At 34.8% G+C, this 14052-nt stretch overlaps 1 protein-coding gene across 15 annotated transcripts in view; it reads right to left on the bottom strand.

The window, feature by feature from the left end:
• Nucleotides 1-14052, bottom strand: part of MEF2A (myocyte enhancer factor 2A) — a 178455-nt gene that overhangs the window by 92217 nt on the left and 72186 nt on the right. For 10 of the 15 annotated variants that reach the window (XM_073801344.1, XM_073801345.1, XM_019945742.3 and 7 more), the window contains one exon: nt 305-487. In XM_073801344.1, the coding sequence (XP_073657445.1) occupies nt 305-358 (54 nt within the window). In that variant the 5' untranslated portion in view covers nt 359-487. Of the gene's footprint in view, nt 1-304; nt 488-7704; nt 7808-14052 lie in introns of those variants that run through there. The other 5 variants (XR_012330249.1, XR_012330248.1, XM_073801340.1 and 2 more) reach the window with 2 other exon arrangements.

Consider the following 14052-nt stretch of genomic DNA (forward strand, 5'->3'; position numbering starts at 1 on the left):
TATATTATGATAAACCTACACAATGGATGGTAGTAGTGGAATTGCAGTGATTTTACTTTTCCTATTCTGCTTATTTATGTTTTCTATAGTTAACAAAACTGATTTCTATAATAAGAAAAAAAGTTTCTTTAAAGCACATGATGAAAAGTCAAAAGCTTTTGATTGCTAAATGTTTTAATGTAGTCTGAAAATAAAAATATTTAGACTTCAAATCAATTTTTTAAGAAAAATCAACCATTCTATCCTACACTCCTTTTTAAAAAAATTTACACCAATTAAATAGATAATTAAAATTTTCATTTACCTGTCGGTTCCTTTCATCCATTATGCGTGTGATTTGTATTTTCTTCCGCCCCATTTTCAGTCACCTTTCCTTCCTTATATTCCAAATATTTAATTCAAAAATTAATTTTCTTCAATACCCTAATGCATGGTACACAGCTTCTATTATTTCAGCTTCTAGTTCAAGGGCTACAGCTGAAATTTTCTATAAGATATAAAAGAAAACACAAATTAGAAAATTTAAGTTCTATAAGTTTGCAACTCATGAAAATGTTATTATACAAATTTCAAACCTGCCTTTATAGTGCACACAGACTGCATTATTAACTGAAATTTTTCATTACATAAAATTAGTAAACAAGTTGAAGTCTTGTTAATTTTACCCTTAAAATATCTCCTGAAACTTTTCATGCCTCTAGTTCTGGCTAAAAGAGTGCAATTATATATAACCTTTGAGTTTTTCCTCAATGAATATAATAACAGCAAAACAAGAGCAACACTTACTGAGATCTTTCTATGTGCCAGGCACTTTTCTAAGTACCTAATATGCCTTAACTCATTCAATCGTAACTTCAATCTTCTGAGTTATAATTATCATCTCCATTTCATAAATAAGGATATTAAGGCAGAGAGCTGTTAATTAATGTTTCCAAGGTCACACAGCTAGTAAGAGGCAGAGCTTGTAATATGAACTCAGGGAGTCTCTAGAATTTCTACTCTAAAACATTATGGAATATCCTTAAAAGCTTTTGATAGCCTCCATGTCAAAGGATGAACTAATAATCTGGGTAGCCCCAATCTGCCTTTACAAATTCTTCTTGCAAACTGCCCTAGCCACTAGCAAAATTACTATTTGTCAATCCACAAAGACATTATATACTTTCATAATAATATGCACCTAAATGAAACACTATTCCTTTGGCCATTTAATTATCTCCTCCTTATCAGCCAAGATTCACTTTGAATGTCACCACCCTGATGAAGCCAAGACCAATTCCCCTTGGTAGAATAAATCATAGCACCTTATTTTGTGGGTACATCTGTATAAATTCCAAGATTATTTCCCTTTGAGACTGTGAATCTTTCAAAAACAATGATTTTTTATTCCATTTATCTCTACAGTAGAATGACTGCAATGATATAACTTGTCATGCTCTGAATGACAGTTGTGTCAAAAACCCAGTGCTTTCAAAATTTACATAATAAAATATTTGCAGAGGGATGGGGGATGGGAGACAAATGTTATAACACAATAACAATTTCTCAAGGGAATTTTTTGAAGTATTTTTAATATTGTACATGTAACTCTATAAAACTTCAACTGTACTATGCAAATCCAGTGTTTAAATAAATCTGGCTTTTGCTCAAAAGCAGTGAGTTTCCAATTCTTATCACAACCATCATTATCATCAGCACAGCATTTCTTACATATCTTCCCTTATCATTCTGTTATTTCTTTATTTATACAAATATTAATTGCTCAACTATTAACAACTGATAACCTATTCAGTGATCACCTACTTGCAAAACAGGTACTTCCAAACACTGAACTAGGTACATATGATAAAATGGTCAAGGAAAAAAGGCATAATTTCTGATCTCACAGTCCAGAGTCTAGTAGGGGAAAACAGACATTAGTCAAACCATCATATAAATGAGTTTGTACAAAAGTTCTTTTATCTGACCTAAATTCATGGTCAGGGCAGGCTTCACTGAGAACTGCTTCATACTCAAACCTGAGTATGCACATATACTTACTAGGCAGACAGAATAGCATGTGCAAAAACCCTATGACAAGAATGAGCAGGAAGCATGAGAGGAACTGAAAGATGGCTAGTCACTGGTAGGAATCAATTAAACAAGTAACTGTGCTGTGGAGTGTTTCTGTTTTCTCAACAGACTGCAATATAAACAATAGAAGTTGGCTTACTCCAAATCATGTTCTATAATAGATCACAGCACATCCAATTCCCATTATGAAAACTTGCACAGTAGCAGGCAACGTAAATATTCACACATTTCACCACAGAGATAATATGTTAACTCCTATAAGGTATATGCACTTGTATAATCTGAAAAATTCTGAACATATCTGAGCATTTTGCTTTAGACAATGGTGGAGTAGGTTGCTTCAAACCTGTCTTTCCCTGAGAACCACTAGAAAAGCAAAGCAAAAAGTAATCTGTTTGGGCTTCCCTGGTGGCGCAGTGGTTAAGAGTCCACCTGCCGATGCAAGGGACGCAGGTTCGTGCCCCGGTCCAGGAAGATCCCACATGCCGCGGAGCAGCTGGGCCCGTGAGCCATGACCGCTGAGCCTGCGCGTCTGGAGCCTGTGCTCCACAACGGGAGAGGCCACAGCAGTGAGAGGCCCACGTACCGCCAAAAAAAAAAAAAAGTAATCTGTTTAAAACAACTGAAGAACTTTCAAGACAGTGAGAATTTGCAGGGCTGGGACCTAGAAGTAACAGGTGGGGCCAGACTTTAGACTCGTTTTCCCCTAGAATCATTCATAGATTCTTAAAACACTAGTTGAGAGGCTGAGAAGCTAAGCAGAGCTTTCCACACTTCTTTGGGTGGGGACACGAAAATTCAATTCAGAGCCTGGCTAGGAGGAATAGCTCCAGCAAACACACTGGGAAGCTGGAGGGAATCTAAAGGACTATACCCTAGGTAAAAGGTAAACCAGAAATAGACCAGGCCACAAAAGGAAAGAAGTACAGCTTCAAATCTTCTCAATCTGACTATACTGAGGGAATCTGGGCTACCTAGTATCATTAGCCTAGTTGCATGCCAGTAAAATCTTCCCAAAAGGTTTTAGTAAAAGTAAATCTTATCAGCAAGAAGACTCCAAAATTCAAATTATCCTATCATTTTTCATATGAAATGTCTAAAATAAAACAACCCATCAAGATCTGACTGAAAACTAAGACTTTAAAATGGCACCAGAAATAGACCCATAATAGATTCAGATAATGGTGTTAGCAGAAAAGTTTTTTATTTTTTTTAATGATCCATACTTTTGACCAGATTTAATAACTTTAGTTATTTATTGGCTGTGCTGGGTCTTTGTTGCTGCACGTGGGCTTTCTCTAGTTGTGGCAAGCGGGGCCTACTCTTTGTGGTGCGCAAGCTTCTCATTGTGGTGGCTTCTCTTGTTGTAGAGCACAGGCTCTAGGCACGCGGGCTCAGTAGTTGTGGCTCACAGGCTCTAGAGCTCAGGCTCCGTAGTTGTGGTGCACGGACCTTAGCTGCTCCGCAGCACGTGGGATCTTTCCAGACCAGGGCTCGAACCTGTGTCCCCTGCATTGGCAGGCAGATTCTTAACCACTGCGAAACCAGGAAATCCCAGAAAACAGTTTTAAAATAATTTACTGCGTCAAAAGGATTTTTTAAAATGAAGAATTTTAGCAAACAACACTAAAAACATGGAAAACAGAGAATTGAAAAATACAATTTTAAAAACAGAAATTAAGAAATTGATGGATGAGTTTAACAATAGGTTAGATACAGCTGACGAAAGAACCAATGACCCAGAAGATAGGAAAGAAGAAAATACACTGAAGCCCAAAAAGACACAAGAATGGGAAATACAGAAAAGAGTGTGAAAATATTATGAAACATGAAGAAAAGATCCAAAATTCATGTAACTGGAGTCCCAGAAAGGAAGGCGAGAACATATGAGAAAGAAAAGATATTTAAAGACCTAATAGTTTAAAACTTTAAAAAAACTGATCAATGACATCAAGCCACAGATCCAAGAATATCTACAAACTCCCAAGCAAAACAAATACAAAGAAAACCACACTTAGGCAAATCAAAATAAAGGGGGAGGTTGGAGGGACAGAAAGAAAGAGACAGAAACAGCCACAAACAGACCTTAAAAGTAGCCAGAAAAATTAAAAAATATATTAACTTTAAGAGTAACAGTAAGATATAGCTGGCTTCTTTGAATAAATAATGGAAGCCAAAAGACAACAAAATGATATCCTCAGAGTGCTTGGAACAGGGTAAATGCCAAGATAGAACTCTGTATCTGGCAAAAAAAAAAAAAATAACAACCTTCAGAAATGAAGGCAAAATAGAGACATTTTTAGCCAAACAGAATCAGAAAATTTGTCACCAGGGAACATTGAAGAGACTTCCTCAAGTAGAAGGAAAAGAGGGATTGCAGATACAGCTTGGATATGCACCAAAAAATTGAAATATAATGAACGGGCTAAATATGTAACTCTAAATGAATACTGACTAAATAAAATAATGACAGTATTTTGTGGAATTTAAAATATTACAATGCACAACAATACATAATTGGGAAGGGTAGTAAATGAAGTTAAAGTGTTCTAAAACACTTTCATTGATTAGGAAATGGAAAAAGTTCTCATTTACTTTAGACTTCAAAACATGAAAGATGCATGTGGTAATCTCTGAGATAACCACTAGAAAGACAGTTAGAGTATATATAGTCGTTCCTTGGTATCTGTAGAGGATTGGTTCCAGGACTCTGAGAGGATACCAAAATCTGAGGATGCGCAAGTTCCTTATATAAAATGGCATAGCATTTGCATATAACCCACACAAATCCTCTCATATACTTGTAATCATCCTTAGATTACTTATAATACATAATAAAATATAAATGCTATATAAATAGTTGTTGGCATGCAGTAAATTCAAGCTTTGCTTTTGGGAATTTTCTGTAATTTTTTTTCCTGGATATTTTCAATCTACAGTTGGATGAATCCATGGGTACAAAACCCGCAGACATGAAGAGCCACCTGTACAGCTAACAAGCTAACAGAGGGGGAAAATGGACTAATAAATAATCCAAATAAGATTTTAAAAAAATAAAACCTAATTATAAGATGATTATAGAGGATATATCTGACATGGGGATACAGAAAGAATAAGCATGGAGAAATAAAAAGCATGGAGAAAGATATCTTTTATAAAACACAAACCAAAAGAAAGCTTGTGTGGCTATACTTTACCATAGAAAACGTTGATGCATGAGATAGATAGATATATAGATATGGATAAGAATATAGTGGGATATTTCATTACAATAAAGTTCAATTCACCAGGAAGGCACAGCAATTCTAAATTTGAATGCACCTGGTAACACCTAAGTCAGGTATCTTTTCCTGAAAAGCAGATATTCTGTGCAAAACCCTAACTAGGAACTTGTTTTCCAATATTTTAAATAGGAAAAATTACGTTACATATCAACTGATAACCCCCAATCACTTCTCTTTTAAAATTTAACTAAACATAGAAAATGTCCATTTATCATAGTAAATTATCATGGTTAGGATGTAAAATGCACACTATATGACTTCATATGCAATAACTTTCTCCCTGGCTTTGTTTTCCTTCTCCACAATTTAACATTTTCTCATCATGTTTGGGGCATTCTACAAATTTAAGCAAAATCAAGGACCAAATATGAAAGGCAATTAGAAATTTATTCAAAACAAACACTCATGGCAGATAATAGCTCAAAAGCTTACAATATTGTAATATCTTTCTTATTGCCAGAAACATCAGAGATGCATATTCCCTTTGTTGACACTAAGCAGATGTTTCAAAATGTCTACACGTGCTTCTAATATTCAACAAATTACATTTGGAAGGTAATTTGTGACTTTCCCCCATAGACCAGTTTGCTAAAATATTGTACTGAATTTTACAGATTAAAAAATACTTTTTCTAAATAAACTAAGAAACTACAGTATGGTATATAAAGCCAACATGAAAAGAACTATGTGAAGTCCACAATTCTAGCAAGTTGATTTTTTTTTTTTTTTTTGCGGTACGTGGGCCTCTCACTGTTGTGGCCTCTCCTGTTGTGGAGCACAGGCTCCGGACGCGCAGGCTCAGCGGCCATGGCTAACGGGCCCAGCCGCTCCGCAGCATGTGGGATCCTCCCGGACCGGGGCACGAACCCGTGTCCCCTGCATCGGCAGGCGGACTCTCAACCACTGCGCCACCAGGGAAGCCCCTAGCAAGTTGATTTTAACACAGCTTTCTCAGTAAAGGAGAAAGGAACAAGCACACCAAAACAAGGAACAAGCAGACTAGAAGAAATAGGAACAGATTTGAACTTTACAATTAACAACCTAACTGACATACAGAACATTATACCTAACAAATGCAGAAAATACATTCTTTGTAAGTACGTAAAAAACATTTACCAAAAACGACCATACACTGGACCAAAACTAAGGGTTAACAAATTTCAAAGAACAGACATGTTTCTCTGAGCTCAAATTGAGCTATGAATTAATAACAACAATATAACTAGAAAATCCTTATATATGTGAAAATTAAGCAATAAACTTCTAAATAGCCCATGGGTCAAAGAAGAAATCACAGTGAAAATTAGAAAAAAAATTTTAATGGAATGCTATTAAAACACTTCCTATTAAAATACATAGGATGCAGCTGAAACTATTCTTAAGAGGAAAAATTTTAGCTTTAAAATACATATACACTTGAAAGGCCAAAAACCAATATTCTAAGCAACCATCTGAAAGAGTAACAAAAAGAACAAACTAAACCCCAAAACAGTACAAATGATGAAATAAAGGTAAGAGCAAAAAGTAATGAAATAGAAAACAAACATACAACAGAGATTAACAAAGCCAAAAGTTAGTTTTTTGAAAAATAAAAATTGATAACTCCTGAAAAGAGTAATGGAGGAAAAAAGGAAGCAATCCAAAACATATCTGGCCCCAAAGGTCTTAGATAAAGGAATCTGGACTGTCCTATACATATATTTATCAAACAAAGATTAATATCAATACAATAACCAACAAAAACCTGACAGTACCGTAAATTATCACTGGCATGAAATTAAAATGGCATGTAGGACTCTAACCACCACCTCCTGTATTTCCAGCTTACAGTCTCTAATAACCTAATTCCAACAATCTTTTGATCCCACTACGTTCCACAATTTATTAAGCCTACCATGTTTTCACTGTCCCTCACCCACTCTATGTTTCTTACATGCCTCCTTATCCAGCTTAATTTTCATATATCCTTAGTCCCTTGGCTCCCACTCTCCCTCCTTCTGCCACATTTCCTGGGAGAAACCTCACCCCTGAGGAGGGCCTGCTCCTATGTAGCTGAATATGGCTGAAAAATAAACAACCATGCTAACTAGGCTAATTAATCTGACAAAATTCATGAAGGTCATGAACCTCAAATCTTAAATATTCCCTTCATACTGCCCAGTAATCTTCCATTTCCCAATTTCCTAGTTGATTATTTAATGCCATATTCTATCTCCTCACATCTGCAATACCCATCCTTAATCCTCACTTTCAGCTGATAACTTTGCTACCTATTCTACTGACAGGAAAAAAAAAGCAATCAGAAGAGAAGCTCCTCAAATTCCTGCCATCACAACTATCAACCCACCAGCATCTGTCTCATATACTCTGCCTTCCTTCCTTTTAAGATCTTGACTCCAACAATTCTTCTTTTCCTTCCTTCAATGTCAATTTTTTCTTCCATACTGAAGAGTTCCCAGTGGCACCAAAAAAAAAAAAAAAAAGATGCTATTATTTCACTTACCTAAAACAAAACACAGAAAACAAACAAAAAATCTTGATCCTGAGAGAAATTTAAAATATACTAAATAACAAATTCACATTTGCAGATTCTCAGAGTTTCAATTTTGTAAAGATGTCAATTCTCCCCAAATTAATCTAGAGATTCAATACAATCCTAATCAAAATACCAGCAGGTTTTCTTTTACTATATGCAGAAACTGACAGTATTACTCTAAAATCCATTTGGAAATACAAAGGTATAAGAATATTGAAGGCTACCTTGAAGGGTAAAGCTTAAAGACTCACATACCATCATTTACCAGACTTATTATAAAGCCATAGTAATTAAGATGGGGTGCCCCAAGAGAAAACTCAAAGCTAACAGAAGGAAAGAAATAATAAACAGCAGAACAGAGAGAGAAAATAGAAAAACAGAGTAAAAAAATCAATAAAACCAGAGTTGGTTTTGAAAAAGGTTAAAAAAATTGACAAACCTTTAGCTAGATGGATTAAGAAAGAGAGAAGACTGAAATAACTTACATCAGAATTGAAAGTGGGGACATTACTTACCAGAAATAAACATGATAGTAGCAGAGTACTGTAACAATAGTATGCCAACAAATGTAATAACCTAGATAAAATGGACAAATTCCTAGAAACACAAAACCTACCAATACTGGGAGGGAGGGAGGGAGGAGAAGCTGAATAGATCTACAATTAGTAAGAAGATTGAATAAGTAATCAAAAATCTCCTGAAAAAGAAAAATACTCAACCTGATGGCTTCATTGGTGGGTTCTACCAAAGATTTAAAGAAGAACTAACACCAATCCTTCTCAAACTCTTCCCAAAACCTGAAGAGGAAGAAACGCTTCCTAAGGTCAGCTTTGTCCAGATAACAAACCAAAGACAGTACAAGAAAAGTACAGATCAATATCCCTATGAACAATGATGCAAAAATCCTGAACAAAATACCAGCAAACTAAATTCAGCGGCATAGCAAAAGGACTGTACACCATGACCAAGTGGGATTTATTGCTGGAGTGCAAGAACAGTTCAACATACTAAAATTAATCAATGTGATATCCCACCTTAAGAGAATGAAGGAGAAAAACCACATAACCATCTCAATTGATGCAGAAAAAGGATTTGACAAATATACTACCCTTTTATGATAAAAACATCCAACTAGGAAAAGAAACTACCTCAACTTAATAAAAATATATAATAGAAAAACCCCAAAGCTTACACCATACTCACTTCTAAAACAAACAAAACATCCAAACTGGAAAGGAAGAAGTATAATTATCTGTCTGAAGATGACATGATCATATATGTAGAATCCCCTAAAGATTCCACAAAAAAACATTGTTAGAATAAATAAATTCATCAAAATACTAGGATACAAATCAACACACAAAAATCAGCTGCATTTCTATTCACTAATACTCTGAAATGGTAAAATAATTCCATTTACAATAGCATCAAAAAGAATAAAATACTCAGGAGTAAACTTTAGTCAAGGAAGTGAAAGACTTGCACATTGAAAACTAAAAAAGATGGATAAAGAAATTAAAGCAGACACAATAAATAGACATCTCACTTTATAGACTGAAAGACAATTTTGTTAACCTGACAATACAAATTCAATGCAATCCCTATCAAAATTCCAATTATTTTTTTTTTTGCAGAAATAGGAAAAGCCATCCAAAAATTCATATGGATTATATCAAGAAACAACAGCCAAAACAATACTGAAAAGGAAGAAATTGGAAAACTCACACTCCCTAATCTCAAATTTTTCTACAAAGCTACAGTAATCAAAACAGTACTGTACTGGCATAAAGACAGACATAACAGACCAATGGAACAGAACAGAGAGCCCAGAAATAAATCCATGTATACATGGTCAAATGTCAAAAAGTGTCAATGGACACTATCAACAGAGTAAAACAGCAACCCACAGAGGGTGAAAATAATTATAAATTACATATCTGATAAGAGATTAATAGCCAGAATATATAAAGCGCCCTTAAAACTCCACAACAAAAAATAAACAAGCCAATTTTAAAAACAGGCAAAGGACTTGAATAGACACTTCTCTAAAGATATACAAATGGCCAATAAGCACATGAAAAGATGCTCAACATGACTGATCATTTGGCAAATGCATATCAAAACCACGAGATACCACTTCACACCCATTTGGATAGCTATTTTATGAAACAAATAAAAAAGAAAAATAAGAAACAGAAAATTAGTGTTAAGGTACATGTGGAAAAACTGGAACCCCTATGCATTGGTTTTGGGGAATATAAAATGGTACACCTGTTGTGGAAAAAAGTACGGTGGTTACTTAAAAAATTAAATATAGAATTACTACGTGAACCAGCAATTCTACTTCTAAGTATACACACAAAAGAACTGAAAGCAAGGACTCGAACAACATATTTGTACACCAATGTTCATAGAAGCATTATTCACAATAGTCAAAAGATAGAAACAACCCAAACATCCACTGGCAAATGAACAAAGAAGCAAAATGTGGTATATATATATATATATATATACAATGGAATATTTTTCAGCCTTAAAAAAGGAAATCCTATCACAAACCACAACAAGAATGAACTTTGAAAATATCATGCTAAGTGAAATAAGCCAGTTGCAGAAACACAAATATTATGTAATTCCACTTATATGAGATTCCTAGAGTAGTCAAATTCAGAGACAGAAAGTAAAATGCGAATTGCCAGAGATGGGGAGGGATAGGGAGTAGAAGAACGAATGGGGAGTTAGTGTTTAACGGGTACAGAGTTTCAGTATGGAATGATGAAAAAGTTCTGGAGATGGCCTGTGGTAATCACTGCTCAGCAATGTGAATTTATTTTAATGCCACTGGACTGAATACTTAAAAATGGTTAAAATGGTAAGTACTATGCTATGTATATTTTACCACAATTTAAAAGAATACAAATACTCCCCTGAAAAGTATGTACACACCTTTAAAATGATTACAGTATTCAGATTTTATTAATTCAACATAACCACTAACTCTTTAGGTCAAATGAGTACTGATTTTTCTGTACAGTGAGTTTTGCCAGAAATGGCAACATTTAAAACCTACCTTTAGAACTAAAACCTATCTTTAGCAAACACAGATGGGTATTTTTTCCACAGAGAAAGTAATATATATCCTAGAGGGGGAAAAAGGAATCTCTAATTAAATGTATTCAAGTAATGTTATTACAGTAAAAAAAATTAATTTAAACTGAACTTTCAGTTAACTGAAAAAAAATTTTTAGTATGTCATTTTATTAAAAGCAGGAACTAGATTTTCAAAAAGATTTCCTATAATAACTATAAATGGAATATAACCTTTAAAAACTGTGAATCACTATGTTGCACACCTAAAAATTATATAATATTGTAAAACAACTATACCTCAATAACAAATTTTTTAAAGAAATTCTGAAAAATTCCCAGTTTGGGATCTACTGTCTTAATTTAAAAGATATCACAGAATCTGGCACTCAGACTCAGACCACACTAACACTGATTGCAGATGTTCAGTCTTTTAAAATCAATTATATTTACTGTTTTAAAGAACACTGTTGCTTAAGTAAATAAATATTTTAAGAGCATGGACTTTAAACAGAAGGTGAATCTTTACTTTTTAAACTTGGCCTTTATTAACACCAATCTTTGAGTTTATCAGAACACCCCATTTTGGTGATGCTGGTAAATCAATTATTTATTAATTTTTTTCAAAAGTTACTAAAATAAACTTTGTAATAAAAGTAACTATGTATAATCAACAACTGAACCTTTTTAATAGATAAACAGGTTTCTATCAAGAGAAAATCTTTAATGATTCATTACTTCTTTAAAAGACGGGAGGGGGTGGGGGGGGACACGACTTCCCCGGTGGTCCAGTGGTAAAGAATCCACCTTCCATTGCAGGGGACTCAGGTTCAATCCCCGGTTGGGGAACTAAGATCCCACACACCACAGGGCAACTAAGCCCACGCACCACAACTACTGAGCCCACACACCACAACTACTGAGCCCGTGTGCCGCAACTACAGAGCCCATATGCTCTGGAGCCCACATGCCACAACTAGAGAGAGAAAACCCGCGTACCACAACTAGACAGAGAAAACCCGGACACCACAAGTAAAGAGAAGTCCATGTACCACAACTAGAGAGAGGCCCACGTGCCACAACAAAGATCCCACGTGCCGCAACTAAGACCCAACACGGCCAAAAATTAAATAAATAAGTAAATAATAAAATACTTAAAAATAAATAAATAAAAGAGGAGAACTTAAGAATTCAATTTTGGATATAATAAACTTGAGATAGTCAGGGATCATATGCTGGAAATGTCAAAAAGGAAGCTAGATATAACACTCAGACCTTAGAGCAAAAAAATACACTTTGGGGAATCTTGTGAAAAACAATGTGCTCACCTATGGATAAAATGTAAAATGAAGAGGCAGAGTCAAAGCCCCAAGGAACATTTATTATTATTGTTGCAAATGAATAGCCCCAAATTATCCTTAAGACATAAGGCTTTAAACAACTTGGCCAACATTAAAAAATTTTTTCAAACAGAAATCTTTCAGCCTCCCTTGAAAAAACCATTCTGCTTTCAAGAATTTATTCTAAGGAAGTAATAAGACAATGACAAAGATATATATACATTTATGGATGTTCATCCCAATGCACCCAAAACAGTGAAAACGAACAGGGAAAAGACTATAAGCATATAGGCATGACCTGTCTATATAATGAAATACCATAGCCATTAAAAACAAACATTTTATAACAATGTTCACAATATAATGTTGTGGGCAGAAAATATATAATTCTAGTATTATTTTTAAAATTTTGTAGGTATGGTGTGCACAGATACAAGATGGCACTGTATATTCACGCTACCGAAATTAATAAACTGTGGCCAGTTTTTAAAAATTAGTTTATTTTTTCCAAAATAAACATCATTGTGATAAGGAAAAAAGTTATTACACACAACAAAAAACTAATGGCCACTTTTAAAATTAGTCAGAAAATTAAAATCCTGAAAGATAGAAAGCATGAACTTTAAACCTTACTGAAACGTTCCTTCTACTTTAGCATTTTGTGCAATTTCCAATTACTTTTTCTTCATAACTTGCTTCTAATTTCAAAGCACTATATGACTGAGAAGGTCTATAACAAGTGAAGTGAGAAAATATGGGTCCTAGCTCCAGACAATGTCACTAAAGTAGCGGCACAACCTTTGGTACACGACAGTTTCTAAGGAAAAGTGACTTTTTATAACAGGAAAATTGAAATTATTCATGCTGTAAGTACTACACAAGGCTAGAATAAAATACTGTATATATACAAATATTTGAGGAAAAGTGATTATTACTACTAACAAATGTATTTTTAAGCATGATATAATGTATTACATTAATATTTATGATTAGAAAATGAGTACTTTATTTACTGTGTCCACTATTTCACATATTTATTCCCTTAAAATGTATTTATACCTTTTTTGCATATACAATAGAAATCAAGAGAAGAAAATTAAATGAAAAACATTATCTTGTAGCTAATTTTCAATAACTGAATATCAAATTGGTATCTAAGATTATACCTTATAAAAAAGCAAATTAAGGGACTTCTCTGGTGCTCTGCTGGACCAGATTAACCAGATTAACACTCCGTGCTCCTGAGATTGGTTCAAGATGGCGGAGTAGAAGGACGTACTTTCACTCCCTCTTGCGAGAGCACCGGAATCACAACTAACTGCTGAACAATCATCAACAGGAAGACACTGGAACTCACCAAAAAAGACCCCGCATTCAAAGACAAAGGAGAAGCCATAGTGAGACGGTAGGAGGGGAGCAATCACAATACAATCAAATCCCGTAACTGCTGGGTGGGTGACTCACAAACTGGAGAACACTTATACCACAGGAGTCCACCCACTGGAGTGAGGGTTCTAAGCCCCACGTCAGGCTTCCCAATCTGGGGGCCTGGCAATAGGAGGAGGAATTCCTAGAGAATCAGACTTTGAAGGTTAGCAGGATTTGATTGCAGGACTTCGAAAGGACTGGGGGAAACAGAGACTCCACTATCGGAGGGCACACACAAAGTAGCGTGTGCACTGGGACCCAGAGAAAGAAGCAGTGACCCCACAGGAGACGGAACCAGACCTAC

This window comes from Tursiops truncatus, chromosome 2, assembly GCF_011762595.2.
Source record: "Tursiops truncatus isolate mTurTru1 chromosome 2, mTurTru1.mat.Y, whole genome shotgun sequence".
Lineage (NCBI taxonomy): Eukaryota > Metazoa > Chordata > Mammalia > Artiodactyla > Delphinidae > Tursiops > Tursiops truncatus.